The sequence below is a fragment of the Galleria mellonella genome, unplaced genomic scaffold (assembly GCF_026898425.1).
Source record: "Galleria mellonella isolate WM207_F2 unplaced genomic scaffold, CSIRO_AGI_GalMel_v1 utg515, whole genome shotgun sequence".
Classification (NCBI taxonomy): domain Eukaryota; kingdom Metazoa; phylum Arthropoda; class Insecta; order Lepidoptera; family Pyralidae; genus Galleria; species Galleria mellonella.
Window position 1 is genome coordinate 1,352,104 of NW_026442107.1, and position 22,810 is coordinate 1,374,913.

At 36.5% G+C, this 22,810-nt stretch overlaps 1 protein-coding gene across 1 annotated transcript in view; it reads right to left on the bottom strand.

Annotated features, from left to right (window-relative positions):
- The window catches only part of LOC113510966 (protein purity of essence), a 66,514-nt gene that overhangs the window by 16,445 nt on the left and 27,259 nt on the right, over nt 1-22,810 (bottom strand). The window contains exons 34-67 of the mRNA XM_052898649.1: nt 21,265-21,371; nt 20,569-20,783; nt 19,926-20,095; nt 18,801-19,013; nt 18,050-18,214; nt 17,582-17,776; nt 17,113-17,297; nt 16,473-16,634; nt 15,946-16,078; nt 15,437-15,639; nt 14,829-15,059; nt 13,818-13,968; nt 13,250-13,383; nt 13,019-13,174; nt 12,854-12,940; nt 12,186-12,482; nt 11,544-11,724; nt 10,722-10,951; nt 9,870-10,017; nt 9,383-9,544; nt 8,366-8,531; nt 7,402-7,547; nt 6,738-6,803; nt 6,412-6,581; nt 5,775-6,048; nt 4,923-5,120; nt 4,229-4,327; nt 3,979-4,138; nt 3,256-3,418; nt 2,749-2,961; nt 2,071-2,187; nt 1,888-1,991; nt 1,093-1,237; nt 213-404 (exon numbers count right to left, since the gene is read on the bottom strand). Coding sequence (XP_052754609.1) covers nt 213-404; nt 1,093-1,237; nt 1,888-1,991; nt 2,071-2,187; nt 2,749-2,961; nt 3,256-3,418; nt 3,979-4,138; nt 4,229-4,327; nt 4,923-5,120; nt 5,775-6,048; nt 6,412-6,581; nt 6,738-6,803; nt 7,402-7,547; nt 8,366-8,531; nt 9,383-9,544; nt 9,870-10,017; nt 10,722-10,951; nt 11,544-11,724; nt 12,186-12,482; nt 12,854-12,940; nt 13,019-13,174; nt 13,250-13,383; nt 13,818-13,968; nt 14,829-15,059; nt 15,437-15,639; nt 15,946-16,078; nt 16,473-16,634; nt 17,113-17,297; nt 17,582-17,776; nt 18,050-18,214; nt 18,801-19,013; nt 19,926-20,095; nt 20,569-20,783; nt 21,265-21,371 — 5,738 coding nt within the window. The remainder of the gene's footprint in view (nt 1-212; nt 405-1,092; nt 1,238-1,887; nt 1,992-2,070; nt 2,188-2,748; nt 2,962-3,255; nt 3,419-3,978; nt 4,139-4,228; nt 4,328-4,922; nt 5,121-5,774; nt 6,049-6,411; nt 6,582-6,737; nt 6,804-7,401; nt 7,548-8,365; nt 8,532-9,382; nt 9,545-9,869; nt 10,018-10,721; nt 10,952-11,543; nt 11,725-12,185; nt 12,483-12,853; nt 12,941-13,018; nt 13,175-13,249; nt 13,384-13,817; nt 13,969-14,828; nt 15,060-15,436; nt 15,640-15,945; nt 16,079-16,472; nt 16,635-17,112; nt 17,298-17,581; nt 17,777-18,049; nt 18,215-18,800; nt 19,014-19,925; nt 20,096-20,568; nt 20,784-21,264; nt 21,372-22,810) is intronic.

The following is a 22,810-nucleotide window of genomic DNA, read 5'->3' on the forward strand; positions in this document are numbered from 1 at the left end:
CAAGTTTTTACTAAAAAGTAACGTGTCCTTGTTGGTACGTAATTAATGATTTGATATTAATGGTATTAATGTTTTAATTATTTGTTAGATTTAATACAGTAGGCACACATTTGCGTCTATACTGTAACAAAATAAAATTAGGACTCTATGGACCTGATTTTATAGTAACACACTGAACATACTAATTTTATGGCATAAAAGACAAAACTAACCTTGATAGTAGGTAGCTTGATGGTAGCCATCGGCACTTCAGGGTTGTTACACACGAGGCACGGCTCCGATTCGAGGTAGTAGCCGTCGAGCTCCACGAATGCTCCTAACGCGGCGTATAGTGCAGCATTGCCGTGAGACGACAGCAGAGAGTTTTGGTTACGCAGTAACTCTACGGCGCTACCGACGTATTTCTGGCGAAGAAATGTATTTATGTTGAGTGGGGAAATTAAAGCAATAGTGGGATAACTCACCAAAGGGAGACTTTGTACAAAAATCGATTGCTTGGGTGCCTCTGTCCCATTCGTGTTTCAACCGTGAAGCAGTTGTGTTTGCATAGCTGTGTTTCGGTTTGAAGGGTGGACATGGCGTGAATTTACTGGGTACAGAAGAATAACACCTGAATCCTCAGGAATAGCAACGCATGGGGGGTATTATGAGTGAAACAGTATACTCTGTTATATCCATGTTACTGCTCATGTCTATAGGCGACGGTTACCACTTTCCATCAGGTGGACCGTCAGCTTGTTTGCCATTCTAAGTTGTATAAAAAAAAAAAACTCTGATATTGTTTAACTTGCCAGGTTTGTATTACTTATCACATTTTGATGATTACTTTGTTTAATATGTTAGATATATTATAATTTTATTTATTAAGTAGAGGACGTTAACATAAGGTTTCTGGTTGCAATTGCTGACTTCAATTTAAGAGAATCTTTAGTATAAAGTAAAAGCCAAAACTATATGCTATAGAAATTATTTGAGATTTCTTTATTTCGTATGTAATAAGTAATAAAATAAGTAGTTTATTGAATTCCATGACAAATTACTATAATTAGATGCTGTCATTTTCAGACAAATTAAATGTATAATGTAATCTACCTCAGTATCAATGTCGGGAGTCTTCAGCGTAAAGTATCCGAGTAGGTCGACAAACTGTGCCGCCTTACGGCCGTACTGCGGTAACGTCGGCCAAATGCCCCACAGCAACGACACCAACGACGCCTGCTCCGGTTGCGGGGAATTGCTGTATGATAACAAGATATTTTATATGAGTACAACATAATGATTCAAATTTCACACCCACACAGATAGGTAAGGGATTCCTATTTTTGAAACATAAAATAAGAAAAATAAGAAATCTTCCTAAAGATTGGAATTGCAGCTAAATCACACTTCATTAATTTTATATGACAACATTTTATATGATTAAAGGTTGTGTCCCATAAAAAACCCAGATTCAAATGTGACAAAATCAATTATTTTAACTGAAATGATTTTAATAAAATTTCTATGAGAGCAATATATAAGTATAACCTTTCAGATAAAGAATCTTCCAAATCAGTTTAGAACTGGCAGTTATGAGTTAACAAACATAAAAAAATTACAGCCTACTTAAGTACCTCCTTCTTTTTGAAGTTGTTTGAAAAGATTAATTAAATTGTAAACATTACCATAAAATTACAAGAAATAAATATTAACTCCATAACTATATGGAGTTACTATAATATCAAAACCATTATAATCATAAATACAAGTAAAGAACTAAAAACAAACCTTTCCATTGTTAGAACTATAAGACTTAGTATATTGAGAGAGAAGAATATCTCTCTATCAATGACACCTATCGTTACAAATAAAAAAAAAATAGAACTATTAAAAAAATACGATGCCTACTTGTATATAGCCAGTAGAAGAGCGTGCGCTTGCCAACGAACGGCAGTCGAATTGGTCTCCAGTAAGAATGCCTTGACGAACATTTTGAGCTCATCTTGAGACACCTGAGAAGAAAAAAAGCTAGAGAATCACCTTTTAATCATTCGAGATATTTGTTTTTCTTTAAATTTCTATTCAACATACCTGTTTCAGTATCTGTTGCACGAGAACGGGAACCCTCTGTTCTTGGAATTTGGAGCCGTCAGATACAAACGCGTCGCTGTCTGCACTACGCTCGCGCTCCGACCAATCAGACGATGTCTACATATATACATTTCATAGAGTTATAAACAGGGCTTTGTATTTTATCCCGTTAGGAAAAAATAAACAATAAATATTTAGAACTTGTAGACAAATGTTAAATGACAGTGTAATAAAGAACAACTAAGCCCATTGTATGGGCCACGTCAATAAATAAAGGCCAATCAGCATTTTCAATTAATTTACTTTAGCAACTAAATAATATTAATTAATTAATTGATAATAATTAATTATTTTTTATTAAATTATTAATGAATAATTTAAACCACATATGCTTGTATACTGATATACCATCACCATATTAATAGTTATTAACAATTTTACATTTTTATTATTATCAGTTATCAATATTATCCTTTATCATTACATCATATCAACAGCAGCATTCAGGGTATATCAACCATACGTCATCTTTGATCCTTCGATCCGGATGCACACATAGATATTTAAAGGGCACCTAGTGCTACATGAGAAGAAAGATTACAATTTAAATTGAACGTTATTTGACGTGTCGCATACGTTCCAATTCGCTGACGTGGCATCTTGCGAATATCAACAGACCTTGGGCTCCGGGCGCGGCTGCGGCTGCTGCTGCTGGTGCTGGTGGTGGTGCGGCGCGCAGAGCGCGGCCTGCAGCAGCTGCAGCACGGTGGGCGCCACGTGCGGGTGCACGCGGCGCGCGATCGTCACCAGCCACGCGAGTGCCTCGCGCCGTTCCACCGCGCATGTGTGTTGCCAGTTGCCCGTGCGCGCACTCACTATCTCCGCGCATGCCTATACAGTATTCATTGTTATTTTTATGTCTAATTTAAAACTGAAAGTTGAGTAATTTTATTCATTGCTATACAAAAATAAGTAAAGTGATTCAATTTTTGAATTTCGTTTACACATAAATTGCAATAGCTAGTTACTAGTATAATAGATTTTTTAACAATGTACAAATAAATTATATGCTAAAAACCAATTACCTTTCCGCGTATAGTGTCTAGTGTTATTTTTATAGTAAGTTCGAATAATTTACATTATCCAATTATATATAAATGATTGGCCAATCGTTTCAGTTAATACCTTGAGATGGTCCATCAGCTGTACGAGTTTGTCGTAAGCAGGGTCGGTGGCGAGCAGGGCCCGCGCCGCGCTCAGGTGTGTGTCGAGCGCGTGAACGTCACGCAGTTGCCGGTAACGCTCGCGGGTACCGCACAGTAGTAACAGCAGCTTGCGAACTTGCTTCCTGTGGGATTACATTATTGTATATACCCTTAAGTTACGTTATACTAAGTTGATATACCATATATGTGTTACGAGAATTAAAAGAATGTTCTAAATCATTCCATTTTTTTTTTAGTTTACGCAAATTCTGGAGCAATTATGATTCTGTTTATTTCTTTTTTCGTAAAATTTAATCCCCATATGGGATTAAATTTATCACCATTCCAGTAGCTGTTTTTATTGCACAGAAAAATTCTGGTTAAAACTAACATGCTCGACAAAAACACGTTAAAGTCAGGTAGTTACTTTTTAAGTTAAAATCCTGTTTGTAAATTAATTAACACTTATAGATATAATCATGGTGAATAGTCTCTACAGTGATAATAGCATTAGTAATCTGGTATTTCAACCAAATGTATTTACTGATTTTTTCAAATGCGCGTTACATTAATAAACTATAATGGTAGGTAGATCGATTCAAATGTAACATTCTACATTGCCGGCAATAAAGCCATTTCAATATTTCGCTGACAAGTGATTTCAAAAGTTAGACGATTGAAAAGTCATAGTCGCCTCTATTACCTGAGTGGTGTCTGTTGATTCATCATGTACTCGCACAGCAGGGAGCGCCAGCGCAGATCGAAGTGCGCCGGATCACAATGCTTGTGTATTTGACACGGCAGTCGCAGCGCCATTTCCATTAATAGTTGTGGGTAGTTATCAAACACGTCTAGAGCATGACCTGGATAATATTAATAAAATGTATAAAATAAACTTATATTAAAGGCAAACGATAATGATAAAACAATTAATAAAACACCAATGAACTCACTTTTAACATATTCTTTGACAAAGAATGGCTGCATATCGGGCAAAGGCTGTGGTGGTTGTGGCTTCAAGAGTTGCTGGCCAGGACTAATGGTTGTAGTATCTATTACAATAATATATAAACTTCAGTAAAATGTAAGTTCGTATACGATAAAAAAAAAATACTCAAAGTATGTGTGTATGAATCTTTTTTTTTTTATTATGTTTTAACAAAAATAAATGTTAAAATTAAAATATTTTCTTATAATATGATATTTTAGTGAAGTTGGAAGGTTACCACAATGAAACACTATGTGTATGCGTGAAAAAGTGTGATCTCTTCTCGTCTTATAAAATCTATGTCTAATATTGCTTACATACATATTAATCCTATTTTTAAAACTTATGTTCATTTTTTTATCTAAAATACGTAATTTTTACGTTATATAATTTTTAAATATTTTTTTCTATTCAAATATTCTGAGACATCTAGATCTATAGGTGTCTCAGAATATTTAAAAAAATAAAAGCCCATATAACTATTAGATACCTTTTTTAATATAGTGAATAACTAACAGATATTTGATATAGTGCGAGAGCATGTAAAGAGGAAAAAGAGATGATATCACTAGATGTGTTCTCCTTTCATTGGGGATACCCTCTATGGTATGAGTGTGAGTGGTGCGAGTGTGTGTGCGTGCGTGCGTGCATGTACTCACTGGAGGTCTTCTCCTTCCAGTAGGGCAGCAGCGCCGACAGCACCTTGTAGCAGTGCCGCGGCGCGCCGGCCCGGACGAGCGCGGCGGCCGCCAGCCGCGACACGTGCGCCGCGCTCGCGCCGCCCTCCGCCCGCGCCGCGCCGCCGCCGCCGCTCGCGCCGCTCGACGCCGACGTCTTCCAGCGGGCCATCAGTACACCTGATGAGTGTTGTACATATTCTTTAGTTATAAAACTGAAGGACATCACAACTTTATGAACTTTAGTCTTCTGTTTAAATCTTACCAGAGGGAGACTTTGTACAAAAGTCGATTGCTTGGATACCTCTGTTCGTGTTTCAACCGGGAACAGTTGTGTTTGCATGGCTGTGTTTCGGTTTGAATGGTGGGATAAGGCGTGAATTTACTGGGTACAGAGGAATAACATCTGAGTCCTCAGGAATGGCAACGCATGGGGATATCATGGGCGAAACAGTATACTGTGTTATGTCCATGGTACTGCTCATGTCTATATGCGACGGTTACCACTTTCCATCAGGTGGGCCGTCAGCTTGTTTGCCATTCTAAGTTGTATAAAAAAAAAAATCAAAATAGTAAACTCTGTGAACATAATCTCGGGCCTTTGACGCATTGATTTTATAACTATATATTTAAGTTGACAATAAATGGCCATAAAATTATAGTTTAATTAAATTTTGTAATAGACTAAATTTATATCCAAAATGATCAAGATTACATCTCAAATTATTATAAGAAGCCCTCATAGATCACGCGAATTTTTTCATTATCTCCACACACTTTTTCTTAGCTCATTCATCCACATAAGCAGCAAAATACTACTTCAAAATAACTCACTGAGCAATCTCATAATGACGAGCTGCAACTCGCGCCGATTAGTTCTCTCGTGTATGGGCGGCGAGGTCTCCTCTTGCATGTCAAGCTCCGACACCAGAAGCTCCAAGCGCATGATCGCCAGCTGCAGTTCACGGCGGTCTGTACGCTCTTCGCTTGGAGCCGGCTCTTCGGCCTGAATGTCTAGTTCGTTCACGAGCAGTTCTAAAAGTCGTTCGAGGACCACACGGTCGCCTTCCACGCTCGAATCTAAATCTCCGGCCAGCATGAGGACTACCTTTTATAGAATTAAAACAATGAACATATATAACTGAAACTTATGTTAATTAAATACAGGTATGTATAGAGTATTAATGACTTTCTTTTATGGGTTCTTAGACTGTATTAAAATTTACAGCGGAAAGAGCAAAACACATTTAGAACAGTTAATATGCTGTTTAAAGATATTTTTTTATTACTAAAGAATTATAGAACGAATATCAGAACACAAAGCAGAAGTTTTGAATAATATGATAAATAAAGATGATAAAAAATACTCATGAAGCAGTTAAGTTACTAAAGAATGATTTTAACCAAATGACATATATATAACATATTTACACTTAAAAATGAATATTCACTCTAAAAATATATAACGTACTTGCACAAACGGTATGGCTCGAACTCCTGGCAATGACCGTAGAGATGGTAACGCATCCAATGCTGCCGACAGCAACGACAGCCTCAACGCGTGCAGTTTCCTCGTCTCCGTCTCCGCTTCGATCGCGCGAGACGTCGACGCAACGGGTTGCGACGACGTCGACGGGCCCGCTGTTGAATAACAACAAATACATATTTAAATCCAAATACAGTGAAGTCAAGAGCACTGATGAAGAATTGCGAATGAAAGTTAAAGATGTTATAAAGCAAAAAATATCACGCGTTATGTGGTGAGTGGTTTATAAATTTCTATTTGTCAATACTAGCCTGAAATAAAAACAGGCACATCGTTGGTAGGCATCATTCCTGCTGAGGGAGCGGACACGGTATCTCCTACAACATTTTATAGTGCATCAGAAAAGCCCCTACACTGTTTAGCATAACATATATGGGTATATCTGCCATTATAGGCCACTGAAAAAGTTTGTGTATTCAAATTTAAAAGGAAATTGGTTAATCACATTGTATCTTAAAAATATGAAAAAATATAAATAGAAGAGAATTAATTTAATAAGTTTTTTACGTCTAATAAGATAATAATAAAAAGAGGAACTCATTTGTTTCATTTTAGTTGTAATTTTATTTCCATACAATATGGAAATATATAAGTGTTAAAATAATGGATATTTAATTTTATTAATAAATTACACTGGACAAATTTATATAAATAAATTGGATAGATTACTGTATCCATCAAAACGACGTTTAAGTTGCATGTGACACTTTGTATTATAAAAATTGATTTCTGAATTCTGTGTCTGAACACAAAGAAAAAATATAAGAAAAGATATGTTAAATTCGAATACGCCTTAGATTAACTTTTTCGTTTAACAGTATACATTGACCGAGCACAGACTCTACGGTCATAGAACACTTCCTTTTCATATTATAATAGTTTAAATATTATATCACGAACATGACATGTACTTACCATATGCGCTACTACGTCCAGATACTCCACCAATACTGTCGGCGCCGGAACCGCCGCTCTCCGAACCCGCTGAGCCAGGTGGCTCCGCTGGTGAGGTACGTAATGTGCTTCCGTCCGTTGCTGCTGTACTGCCTTCATCATCCGAGCTAATGCAAGTAAAACATAATCATTAACATTTAAAATAAACTAATAATATAAACTATTTGACAATATATATAGCAGTAGGAATTAATCTAACAAAAAAATATATTATTAATTGTAGATAAAACAATTAGAAGGAAGTAAATAACATGTATGTCATAGATAATCTTTTGCGTTCTTGTTAGCGGTGCGTCAAATCCAAATGATTTCGTTGGTCGAATAATTAGTAATTACAAATTTTATTATTCAACTGCTAAATCACTGAAAACGAAGGGTAGGACCAAACTCGTGTATGACACAAAATTATTATTTACTTCCATGTGACGTCACTAATGCCATATTGCTCAAAAGTTGCGTTTCAGCTATCTATTTAAATTGTACTATTTTATTTGTTATTGTTTAAAGAAATACTTATGTGAATTAAAAATAACTACTTTTTGGGGACCTATAAACACAACTAAATAGTTGAGATTGTTTCCAGAAATCAATCAAATAGCCTATTATTTATTTAACAAAATCATGTTTAAAAATTATTTGTGCCGCCTTGAAACTAAAACAATAAAGTCAGATTATATATCCTTAGCAGGAATATTTATTTTAAATTTTTGGCGTAAATGCCATATTTTACTAGTGTGTAAAGGATTTAGCGATCTATTTACGGCAGTAAAATATAGTCTCTGCGCTGGTTAATTAAAACGCTTCCAACAATGTCTTCTTATTGGTGACAGAAAGTAAAGTCACCTTAAGCGAGGTACTTACTCCTCTTTAGAATTAAGATACTTATACTGCAACTGTAATCAAAGTATAAAAAAATGTTTCTCACCCTGGCGGTGAAGCAGTGACGTCACTGAAGCCAGGTGCTGGTGGCGGTGGTGCAGAGGGTGCAGGCGGGGCGCGGCGCGGTTGTTCTTGCAAGGACAATGCGATCGCCAGTTCTACCATTGTCTCGTCATCCGCATCCGGCGGGATATCCAATAAGGCTTCGAGTCCTGTCAAATAATTATTACGCTATTTGATCTTGCTCGTATTTAAAAAAAACCATGCTATCGTCTAAATAACAATAGAGCTATCAGAACCTCAGAGTAGAATATAAGTAACACTTATTGCAAATGTGTTTCAAGTCTGAAAGATAGGCAGAGAAATGAAATTACTGAATATTGATATACAACAGATAAGTCCTCTGAACAGTGCACGAAGGGTTCCAATTGTTATACTGTATTTTGTGATACAGAGGTCTTAGTACCATTGCCAGTCTCTCACAAAAGTTGATATGGAATTCGTAATAAGAATAAATTTGCAGATGGAATATGTAATTTGAGAATTTATTAATTTCTCTAATATAATTGTAAAAGTTTTTATGAGCGAAATAAATAAAAAAATTGTGTAATTGTTTATATCTATACAAGATGAGGGAGACTGTACAAAAGTCGATTGCTTAGGTACCTCTGTCCCATTCGTGTTTCTACCGTGAAGCAGTTAAGTTTGCATAGCTGTGTTTCGGTTTGAAGGGTGGGATATGGCGTGAATTTTCAGGGTACAGAGGAATTACACCTGAGTCCTCAGGAATGGCAACACGTGGGGGTATCATGGGCAAAACAGTATACTCTGTTATATCTATGGTACTACTCATGTCTACAGGTGACGGTTACCACTTTCTATCAGTTGGGCCGTCAGCTTATTTGCCATTCTAAGTTGTATAAAAAAAAAAAAGATGATTAGTAATTTCTATGAAGACGCTTTCAGTTAGCTCGTCGTATTAGTGTTTAATTTTAAAAAAATTGCTTCTCTCTTACGTATATAAAAAAGAACAGAGATTAACGAAGCTGGTAGTACTACATACCTCCATCTGGTGCGAGGAGCACCATAGGTTCGAGCGAATCATCGACTTCCATGAATTGATTCTCTTGCTGTTCATCACGATTTGTGCTTAGCTCAGACTCGGAGACCGCTGCCTCTGTGATGGAGCTGGTAGGTTGTGCTGTTGTTACCGATGAACCAGCGCCTTTAATATTTTTTTATTCTTAAACGTGGCTGATTTTGTTAACTGATTTAAAAAAGGAGTTGTATTTTTTTCATGTTTATTACCTCAAAACTCCATCATTTATAAACCGATATACAAAATTCTTTTTTTTTTTTTTTATTTGAAAGGATGTACTTTTAGATTGGTCCTATTCACATTTAATTAAAGCAAGTTTAGTAGTTTATTTTTAATTAAAAATAAATAGTTTTGCCATACTTAATTTTTTTTTGTGGAACAAAATGTACTAGAATGTATATAATGTAGATGTATATAAACATACAAGAAACTTTATGCAAACATTTTTTACCAGGTGTGTTTGGCGGCGACGGAATGTAAACACGTCGCCTCTTGACTCTTGGGCGCAGGACCCTCATCAGTGCTGCTTTTGCACCGAAACTAATACTCTGATCTTCAGCAAGTAACAGAGATAGATAGATTTGATTTCCAAATTCGATCTGTAAAGAAAATATATACATAATATTTATCTATTCTACCTAATGGCTACAATTAATAACATCCGTTCATCGTTCACGCGACAAGATAAAAGCATATTCAGTCATCAATAGTGTCAAAAAGTGAAAAATTGCTAGAATAATAATGGACTGAAAAGTGAAAAACAAAAAAATTGGTTCAGAAGGTAGAGGGATTTTCAAAAGATTAGCTTAACAAGTACTACCTTTTCATGTGTCCTACTGTAATGACTATTTTTTATACTTAATGACACATTTTTTAAAGTTTTCCTCATAACAATTTGAAACTGGTCACCATAGTAACAAATGTCGGTCTGATCGGCTTTCACATAATTCCTCCTAGAAATCATCGTAGTTATGGCGCAGGTGTGGTTACTATTCAACTTTCAACCCATTAATTAAAAAATATTATTTTCTTTTGTCAGAGTAAATGTACAGGTTTAAACTTTTTTTAATGGGTGATGATGGAATGATAACCTCTCCTGCGCTATCGGTATACACTGGCGGAACACCATTGAGTGATGATATATGAGGATGAAAAGACAGCTCAGTTAGCCCATAGTGATATATACATCTGGAATATAATACATAGTTTCCAGGGTAGGGGTATATAGCTAGCTAGCAATGGGACCCTTAGCCTCCATTAACAATCCCTTCCCCCTACAGGTGTACACTAGGTGCATACTAACACAGTCAGGGTCTGCGTGCAGCTGGAAGGCGTGCACGATGTCGGCGAGCGCGTGCAGCGTGTGCTCGGCGTGCCGCAGCCCGTACGAGAGAATGCCGGGCGGGCCGCCGGCCGTGCTGCGGACCGCCGCCAGCCGCCACAGCACGCTCGTCAGCAGCGCGCACACGTGCCACTCCTTCTCCTTGTCCTGCTGCTCTTCGCCTGTGTCCTTCCACAGGACTGACCAGTCGCCTGTTACAAACGATTATGTCATTTTAGAGTGTTATTACACTAACATATATGCAAGATGAGAACAGCCAAATCTGAAAGTACAAAAATGGCATAAACCCCACAAAATATGTCTTTGGTCAATTTTTATTTAGTATATATATATATATATATATATATATATATATATATATATATATATATATATATATATATATATATATATATATATATATATATATATATATTAGAAATAAACTGTATATATATATATATATATAGTTGACCATAAAATTTTTAAATAACTTTTTATTTTTTTAATGATTGTGTTTACGTTGTTGAAAACACACAAGAAACTCAATGGTCAGTTCTTTTAATAAAACAATATTTTGTTTAAATATACATCTCTCTCGTTTTTATTTATTATTTGAGATTATACTTCAGAGATTTTTTTTTATAAGCTTCATGCTACGCTATATTATTACACACAGAATGTGTTGTTTTAATATCATAAAAATCGATTTTTCGTTGGTTTTTTTTTTTTTATATCTAATGATGCATGCATAGAGAAATGTTAGTCATCTGGATAGGCCTTAAAAACAATGAGTATACGAACCATTAGCAGGTCTCTGTGGTGTTGGAGCGCTATATTTGACGAGATGCTGTGGACGTGCCACCGCCACACCGCGAGCCAGCAGTACAAGCCGGAAGTACGCCTCAGGGTCGATATTACGTGCGTCCGCTGTGTCGCGCAACTCTTGCAACGATGTACATACGTATTTGAGGATCGCTTGGTCCTGAGTGATATGAAAGTGCCTTTTTAATATGGACTTCAAAGTTATCCAAACATATGTAATGAGAATATATGAATTCTGTGCATGAACAGTGTATTAGGGGCATTATATAGTAACAACATCTAATCTTTACGTGAACATAAAAGAGTTCACAGTTAATGCGGTACATTGTCAGTTGTCTATTTTTTTTTTGTCGTAAAAAAATACATACTATTATAGTGTCAGACAGTGGCCTCTAAATTATAAGAGGAAGAATATAGAGATATTTCATTGACTGTTGCCATTACAGTAAACACAAGTCAGTTTATCTTAATAAAGACAATTTTTTCTGTCATTGGCCAGATTCAAACTCAAGTTCATGGAATTATTTATAAATCACACAGGAAGCCATTCGACCACAACACTAGAAAAATTTTGTATTAATATTTTTATTTGTACGCTATATTAGAGACGCAAAGTCATACCTTGTACTGGTGATAGTGTGTATGGTGCAGCGCGCGCAGCAAACACTGCGCACGAGCATGCAGATGAGCGCCAGCGGGAGCACACAGCAGGCGCCGCGCTGCGTCCGCGCCGCAATCCGCGATCTCTCCTGCCGCCGGCCCTGCAGCCCCCGTGGAGCTGACGGCTGTAGAACTGGTCGCGCCCGCCGCAGTCACGGCTGGGATAGCACCAGCGCTGAGTTCAAGCGCTTCTAGCGCTGCACACGCTAGTCGTTCCAAGGAACTTGGTTTCCAAGCACCACTGGTGCCTTCTGCCTCCTAGTGTTTACAGTTTAGTAAGTAAATAACGTAAACATGATAAAAAGTAGACTGTATAATTTGTAAGATGAAATAACTGTCGCAAGTTATAGATAGTTTGTGATAGCTATATTTACGTGTAGTCCTCTTACAAAATATAGCATTATATCAATGAATAAAACTTCAAAGACATCCAATTGATTAAATCACCCTAGACATATATACATACTTATTTTAAATAGCTTTGATACTGATAGAAATTTCAATTAATATATATATATATATATATATATATATATATATATATATATATTTAATAAATGATACAAGATTTTTTCTCTAATTAGGGAAAAAAAATCATTTTAGAACATAAAACAACAACTTCTACGTACTTGCGCCACTTTACTGGTTGAGGGGCATGCCGATGGGTCTTCGTTTTCTTCTGGCCATCCAAATTGTTCTTTGTTTTTACCATAAACCTGTAGATAAAAAAAAATTAAAGTATGTATATCAAATATAAAAATTAAAAGGTTGTTATATCGCGTGTATCAACATACCTTTACAGAATCTACCATGGTGACTCCGTCGGGGTCTTGCGATGTTCCAAAATTAATAATTAACTTCTTATCTGACTGCAAGGACTCCTCACGAGTCAGAGGTATGTCAAACCAGCGGTTGCGAACTACTATGGTTTGTATGGATCTTCCGTACACCTATAAAAGATCATGATTATTATTTCTCTAATGTATTAACAACAAAAAAAAAAATTAATAAAAAAATATAGTTACTTCAACATATGACGGAGTTCTTGCGACATCTTGGCTTCCAAGTAATACTCTTATTCCACAAATGACCATGTTGGGATCAGAGTTTATAACCTCCATCGAGAATCCACTCATCTTGGTTGAAACGACGTATAAACCTACAAGGCATGGATCGAAATAAATTTAAATTCTTTTATTATACTATAAAAAATATCTTTAGTGAAATGAAATACTTAATACCAGAGGGAGACTTTGTACAAAAGTCGATTGCTTGGGTACCTCTGTCCTATTCGTGTTTCTACCGTGAAGCAGTTGTGTTTGCATAGCTGTGTTTCGGTTTGAAGGGTGGGATATGGCGTGAATTTACTGGGTACGAAGGAATAACACCTGAGTCCTCAGGAATGGCAACGCATGGGGAGTATCATGGGCGAAATAGTATATTCTGTTATGTCCATGGTACTGCTCATGTCTATAGGTGACGATTACCACTTTCCATCAGGTGGGCCGTCAGCTTGTTTGCCATTCTAAGTTGTATAAAAAAAAACTTATAATACAAATATAAAAGAACATCGATATATAAAATATTAGATACCGGTAGTGTTAAGTCGATGTTTAATTTGTGCAGTATTGTAGACTTGCAGCAGGTCATTGCCACCAAACTCGATGTCAGACATAGCGACGCAGTGCTCGAAGAAGTCGATCGGGAACTGCGGCACTCCGCTCGCATTGGATTTTGTGACAACCTGAAAGATACATATATAATTTTCTTGTTAATAGTTTGTAGTAAGCTCTTATAATATGTAGAATTTAGCCATAATTTTATATCATCATCATCATTATATCAGCTGTTAACTGCCTACTGTTGATTATAGGCCTTCACTATAGAGGGGTTTGCCACTAGTTGCCACGTTTGACAGGTGGATGAGCAACCGCAGTTAGGCTTTGATGACGTTTTAAGAGGAACATTGCTGCCCATTCCTCGGCCACTAAGTTCTCCTAGTCACCTTCTACGACATCAACGGAGAAGAGGTGACTAATTCTATACTGGGACAACACGGCAAACATCAATCATTATATAAATTAGCTGTTAAATACGCTTTGAACGTGTGAACAAAAGATTATTTGTGACACTGAAATGTTCCAGTCTTGAAACCATACAACAATTTAAATTGTGTAAATTACGGGCACGAGACAGTAGTAAATAGTGTACGGTGCACAGCATACAGTGTACCTACGTCTCGTAGTCAGTAGCGGGTTTATATTTTTTTCAATGGGTGATAATAGAATGATAACCCCGTGCGCGCTATCGGTATACACTAGCGGGGCACCAGTGAAAAATGACAGGTGAGGATGAAGCAGGTCAGTTAGCCCATCGTGACGAATTCAACAAGAATTGTTCACGATGGCTTCCAGGGGGATCTATGTGGAAGTCGACCTAATAGGGTATATTGCTGGCAATGGGACTGTCAAACTCCATTGCTAACAATCCCTTTCCCCCAGCCAGAAGCGAGTAATATGTGCTGTGCGCAGCGCGCGGTGGACCTGCTGCGACTCACAGCCGGCAGTGAGTAGTGTGTAGTGCGTCGTGTAGCGCGCGGTATACCTGCTGCGCCTTGCCCTTGACGTGCGCGGCGTGTGATCGAGCGCGGCGGCGCGGGTGCGTGGGCTGGATGGCGGGCGCGAGCCAGTAGCCGGTGCGGTCGCCGCTGGCCGCATACATCCGCAGGCTGCCGTCCTCGCACAGCAGGATCAGCGTGCTTTTCTGCTCGCCGCCGCCGCCGCACCAGTGCCGCACTGCTACCATATCAGTTATCTTGGCCTTGGCCGGCACCACCTATAACAATGCATTTGTTATGATCCTCTTTCGAGAAAAAACACATTACGATTTCATGTTTTATAGTTTTATATTATCCTTTAAAAATGCAATTTCAGTTTTGAAAACGAAAAAATTGTGTAATCGACATACTAACAATCATCTAGGGTTTTATAATGTCAGGATGGTCGGCGACCCCCATCCATTAGCACTGCGAATATACGCCCCTCTACCTGTTAATAATATCTGTGTAAAAAAGAAGCAGTCTAACACTTTTAGCATGTCCCGAACAATACGACAATTTTTGTCTCTAGAGTTGTTGTACTGCGTTGTTTTATTTCTAGAGACAAAACAATGCGTTCCGAATATCTGGGCATTAGACAACTGGTTACAGTCACCTTGATCTCTTGCACATATATGTTGGTGGGAGTCAACATGAGCACGACAGGGTTGTTGGAGGCCTGCATGACAGCAGTGACGAGACCGGGGTGTCCGGCGACTTCGGCCCATTGGCACAACGACTGCACGCCGCCCTGTTTGCCGCCGCCGCGACCGCCTTCCTTCTGCGTTGCCGTCGATGATAGGGTTATCATTGCGGTGCCTATGCAAATAATGGTTACACCACTGAAATGTGACACTGACAAAATTATTAATCAGCTAAAAGTATACAAACTTGAGAGCAATTATTATACAATAAGTTAAAAAATGGACATTTGGAAGTTAGTAACACAAAATAAGTTTCATATTTAATAAATAATTTCACATGTAAACTGTCTTAAATGGATGCACTGATTTCCGAATGCCAAGAGTTTTCTGCTTCATAAGATTGTTAATAAAATATATGTCGGTATCATTCGTTTTATTTTGTTGTTTTAATTTCACATATTTTATTATCATTATTTATTACCTTTAACACTGTCCTCGACAGTACTGAGCGGAGCAAGGAAACTCTTTCCTTGAGCATATGAGAAGAACAGCATTTTAAGTGTGTGCGAGTAGTAAATGGACACTCCGCCACCTCCAACCAAACCAGCTACATCCTACAAATTAAATTATTTAATTAATTAACATGTTAATAATAAAGAGTACATAATTTAATCAAGAAGGGGGATTGTAATTTATTTCGTCTTTTATTTATTTATGTATTTGGAAAATTAACAGTTTTTTTTACAATAACAGTAAATATAAATTATAGTAAGAAACAGATAGATAGATAGTAACGGAGGCTACCTGATTCCTTGGAATATACCGAGTAAGTCAATCAATATCACTATCATATTTCACTATTAGTGAATTCAACTTGATGGGTCTATTGACCTGATTAAATCTTCATCTATCATCCCTCACTGGTATTTCGCCAGTGAAACCAGTAGCATAGTCAGGAGCGCTAATTAATTATTATCTATTAAAAATCATTATAGTCTATCAAAGTACCTGAATCTCAGGGTGCAACACTTCAAGTGTATTGGTGACATAGAAAGTACCAAGTGTGGCGCGGGATTCTTCGCTCATCGGCTGCCAGTAGATGTGGCCGGCTGAACTCATACACAGCATATGCATCACTCCATCTTGATTCACGAATGTAACGTCGCGAACCTGGAAGTTGCATAAATTATTTTGTTAATATTTTTTAAACTGACAGTAGAAATAAAAGCATTTGTTAATTTACTTGAAATATAAATAAATACATACAGAATAGTTAACTAGTGTTGCCCAAAATCGGTTTTGATCTTGTCTCGTATTTTTGAAACACCAAGACCAAGACTGACCGTGTAAAATTTGAGCAAGAACAAGACTAAGCCTGCGAAACATTTGTATCTTGCAATTAGGACTGAGTGTCGTTTCAGGGAGTATAGAAGTTCGGCGTATATGCTTAGGGACTCTATGAGACGCAAAAAAAAATTTAAATTTTTTTTTTTGAAAATTGGACTTATGCACATTACGATTGTTAATATTGAATTTAAAGATTAAGAATTATATTTGTTGCATATGCCAATCACAAACAAACACAAAATTCTTATCTTGTAGACTAAACTATAACAATAAAATTAATAGACTAAATGGATATGCTCACTTTTCCACTAGGGACCAGGAAGTGATGCATTGGATTATTCAAGTCTTTGCTGAGGTCGAATATCTTGACAAAATCGGATGTGACAAGCGCCAGCTGCGTTTGCGAGCCCGGCAGCCATATAGCTTTGATGACGTAGTTGTTCGCGTCCAATCCAGTATTCAGAACTAGATGATCTGCTACAGCGCCTGTAGTAAAAAAAAAACACTGTTCTTATCTTTTCTTAGATACCTATAAATGTGATGTTTCTATATATTTTGACTGTTGTAATGTATTTTGTATGGTGATTACTGGATTAATCCCTTCTCGCCAATTGAGAATTAACGATCATAATTTAAACCCTGAGAAAGAACTTACAGAGTAGTTGATTGCTAACTAATGCTTAAATTATATGACTATAGACAAAGCACGTTGTTGGGTCTGAACAAAGATTATTACTACCACAAGACAATAACATATGAAAAATACACACCACCACTGCTGAAAGTGAGTACGTGGCATTCTTTCAAGCCACACACAGCTAGCAGATCCTCATTCCACGGGTTGCCGCTCAGGCTGAGTACCGTAAATGGTATCGGCGCGGATGACAGTCGCGTCAAAGTGAGTTTGTGTTTAGACGAGTCGGCTTGTTTAAGCAAGCCCGACAGTTGGAGCACTGTAATTTTGCCTGTAAAAAATAGTTAATTTAAAATTAAGGTATTATACATATACAGGAACGTAGTACAGTGACCCTGTACCACGTTCCAGGGTCAGCAGTTCACTTGGCTCGTCACCTTATTAAATATATCAGAAAGTATCCTAAGTGTCTTAAATATCTTATAAAATACTTATCAATTTTAAATTGATGACACTACAGATTACATAAAATACCTTATAGATAATATATTTGGCATAGTATATAATAATACAGTTTTACAATTACAATTAATACTAGACATACCTTTTTCGTGTGAGACAGCGAGGTGCTGGCGGCGACCCTGCGGCGATGCGAGACAGCACATGGCGACGCGGCGCAGCTTGTGGGTCGACATCAGCTGACGAATTGTCTGGCCGTTTTCACCAGTATATGACATGCGAACATTTTCGAATGCACCTTCTTGTGAACCTAAATAAATATTATAGAAAATTTTAGAAGGTAATGTTTATTCCCAATTTTTTTTAAAAATTCATAATGCCATAGACTGCAATGATCTGATACAAACAAAAAACCTTAAGCGGAAAATTATATATATACATAGGCATCGCTCAAATAGTAAAATCCTGATCCATTTTAAATATAATAAATAAATAATTATAAATGAAGAAGAGAAAACAAAGCAATTAAATTTGAAGGCACATTTTATGTTTATTATTATAATTTTTTTTTTGGAAACCCTAACATTATATTTGGAAAAAGTAAATATTATAAACATTATATTTGAGACGTAATTGTTCACTATATTATATATAGTGCGTCTGTATACTTCACGTGTGTTATTCACCTGAAGCAAGCATTATTAAATTTTGTATATTGTGTGTATTGGTGAAAATCCAATAAGTAACTTCATTGTTGTTCATCTTTTAATTATTGTTCTATGTATATAAGTCTCGGTTTTGCTTTCACAAACAAACGTATATGGTGAAGGAGGTGTAAGGGTGGTCACAATTAAATGAAGCGTATACGTTGATGGAGTAGTAAGGGTGTTACGAACCGAGCGTGGGCAGCATGAGGTGGTCGGTGTGCGTGAACCGCTTCTCGCCGAGGTGCAGCTGCGCGAGCGCGCGCTGCGCGCGGGCGTGCGCGCCGGCGGGCGCGGCGCGCTGGCAGGCGGCGCGCACGGGCGCGCACAGCGCCGCCAGCAGCCGCCGCACGCGCGCCGCGCACGCCGCCCAGCCCGGGTACGACGCCAGGAACGAGCGGCACCCTGCGCACCACGCAATCATGTTACGGACGAAACAATAAAGAGTATCTAATTGTATATTCAATCATTTATCAGTATCCAATGTGAATATGTACAATAAAGATTTTACAATACAATACAATACACTCTATCTATCTAAGACGGTGTTCCACAAAAAAAAAAGCACACTGATTTCGATAATAGTCAAACCAGTTATTCTGATTTAAAAACTAAACTACGGAATCTATTTTAATATTTCTTTTTTATTTATGAAAATATATTCATTCAAAAAAAATTCCACATCAATTTATAAAAATTGACAGAATTATGAAACAATAAAATACAATTTAATTAATAACTTCCTACCTATTTTGAAGTCAGTAATTATACACAATAATAATTGATGTTTTTGACATAACACTTAGAACAGCTAACAAATCCTTTAGATAAAATAATAAAAAGTATATTTCTTATTTATACCTGGTGTGTATGATATGGAACAAACTTAAGAATGTTAGTAAGAGTAAATAAAAACCATGTTTTTATATACCTAAGATGATGTTTTAAATTTATATCAGATTTATTCATGCATTTAAGTTTAGGGTCGCTCTATTAGTTTCGTATTCGATAGCGGCCCCTCTTCATAACCATTACGGACAACACTCGAAAATAAATCGAACAACCCTGAAGTTAAATAAGTAAAACTGATATAAATAAATATAATGTGTGATTCACGATAGTTATTGTCAAATATTGATTATTTTAAAATCTGAATACACATTTCTTTTCAAAGTTTAAACAAAGTACAAAGAGCATTAGTGATCTAATTAAGGCAATAAAATTTACCCAGGTAGATAGGCAGTTTTAGGTAGATGTTTCAATCCTAACACAGTCTGGTACTAATTTCAAAATATGAACTAGACTTTGTGTACGTACCTTGTATGTTAGTAGCGAGAACTGGCCGCCTAGGCGGCGCGAGCAAAGCCGGTGGCGTGGGGCTGGAGGGGCGGCGGCGGAGCGAGGGCGCGGGGGGAGTCTCCTCTGCGCCTCCTGCCGCGCCACGGGCACCACCAAGGGTCACTGACCTCTTTACTAGCGCTTGGCAACTACAGAACATAACATAATGATAATTCCCTTTCATCTACAGTTTGTATCCAATGTACATACATAAAAAGAGGCCTATTTGAACTAAAGCATTTGGCATTCCATTGTTCTGGTTACCCAAATGGGAAACAGGTGTGATATGTACATTTATATTTTCTTAATAAAAATAAATATCTAAAACCATAATGGGGTTTATTTGAAGTAAAAAGCAATTGACAATTATGAAACATGTACATTTAAAAAATTGGGGCTTGTATCATAATATAATGATGATAAATTTCAAAAAATAGTAATTTCACACATCATAAAATGTGCAAGAAATGTTTCATAAATACATTACATAGAGAATATTTGAAATTAAAAACTCGGAGTTGTAAATACAAAATTAATAAGAGTTAAGTAAAAAATCCTAAAATAACTACTAACACTAGCACGAAAAGAATGATTTTCGATTGCAATTGATCAATCAGTATACCTAGAATCCGGTTTAGCTCCGCAGTCGCAGAAGAAGTTTCCAAACTTGGCGTATGAGACGTCGTGTCCGCGGTGGCAGACGCGCGCGCACACCGTGCACACACCGACCCCGTCCACCATCTTGCACGTGTGGCAGTGGTACCAGTGCTGGTTCATGAACTCGCGCTGCGTCATCGTGAACGTGCACAGCTTGTATTGCAACATTGCGTCTTCGTCCTACATGATTGCACAATATTATAATATAATATACGAATAATTAGTTAACAAATATAATGTTACTAGCTATCAAAGACAATAGAAAGTGTAGTAGACCATAGACAAAAATAAAAAAAAAGTAATGTAAATTGAAGACATAGTCCACCGGGGTATGGAGCGAACCTATCGTCGTCACTTAAATTAATTTGCTTTATTAAGTAATGGTATTTTCTATAATCTCAGACTTAGTAGGAAATTTAAAATAGACAAGAATATAAGTGCAATATTTATACGAAATTCAAAGTCATTTATTCATATTAAACATTTTAAGTCAGTAATGTTCAACCCTAACATCCATTTCAATACGAGAACTGTCAAGAAATTCACAAAATTACTACCAAAGTGCCGGAAAAAAGTGGTTCTTTTATATATTTGTATAAAAACCATCACAAAGCGTATTATGACTATAAAACTATATCACTATGATAAATATATAGCTTACAGAGTCATCAGCACTGGTGTCGTCATCGTCTTGTTGTTCGTCTGTGTAATCAAAGTCGAATCCGAGATCTGACGGAGACTCCCATGTGGGACTCACAGAGCGCCACGCTATAAAATAAACAAAAAAATGTATTATAACTTATATAGAATAAAAATTATATGTATTTTTGTACATGTAACACTTGTCACAAAAACAAGGTATTAGCTTACAATTAAAAGTTGTATCTCACAAAAAAACCAATTTCAATTGTGACTGAACCTATTATTTTGATTTAAAAAGTAAACTACTTAATCAGATTTTTTAAAATAATATATAGTAACGGGAATGTTAAATTAAAAATAATATATACCATGACGTTCAACAGTAGTATGCGTTTCACAAAAAACAAACTGACTCAGACTGCTGAACCAATTTCGATAAAATTTCAATCAAAAAATGAATCTGTAAGTATATCTTCTTAGATAAAAAAAAAAGAATTCCCCAAATCGGTTTACAACTGACGGAGTTATAAGGTAACAAACATAAAAAAAATCAATCAAATTAAGAACCTCCACCTTCTAGAAGTCGGTTGAAAAATATTTGTAATTATTAATATATATATTCTTTATTACACAAAAACATACAGTAACAACAATAAGTTAATAACAATGTTAGCAAAGGCGAATATATAGTCAACCTAACGCAGTTCATAGGAAGTAGTGAGTGGGCAGTAGTAGTGCAAGACAGAAATTTAAATAAATATTTACATAAATTATAAATAATTATATATATACACACATACATTCATATATACATACATACACATACACATATATATACATATACACATACACATACATATACACACATACATACACACGTTTACATATAAATATCAGATACAAGAGAACACAATGATGACAGTCTTCTAATCATTTTTATATTTAAATTAAATTGGAAAGATAAAATGATTTTAATCTTTTTTTGAAGGAACTGCTAGACGGGCTATTCTGAATGTTCACGGGAAGTTTATTCCAAAAAAATCAAATGAGTTACCCATAAAATGGGTTTTAAGAACCTGGACTGGTTCAGACAAAGACGTCTAGGTCTGGAAGGAGGAGGTAATAATTGGAACCGGGAACGAAGGTAGGAAAGAATTGGGATAATTAAGGATATTATATAATAGGACATGTGTCTCATGACGATGTCTGATACACAGGAGACTTTTGAGGGCCTACCATGAAATATTTCCCGAAATTTTGGAGCCGAATGAAACACAAATTTGATGTTAAAATTGTATAATACATACCTTTTAAAAATACTAAAAATGCTAAACTATTTACTGGGCTGATTTCGCTATGAACAAAAACAGGAAATTTAGTCCGAAAATTCGGAATTTCATTTCATGGTAGATCCCCAGGTCCTAAAGTCTATCATACTAATATAATGTAATTTTCAATTACTGGTTAAATACGGAGCATACTTGTAAGTCCACATTTACTCGCAAATCATATTACGGAGATTTCAAGTACAAAAACATACTACGGGAATAGTGTATTATATGATC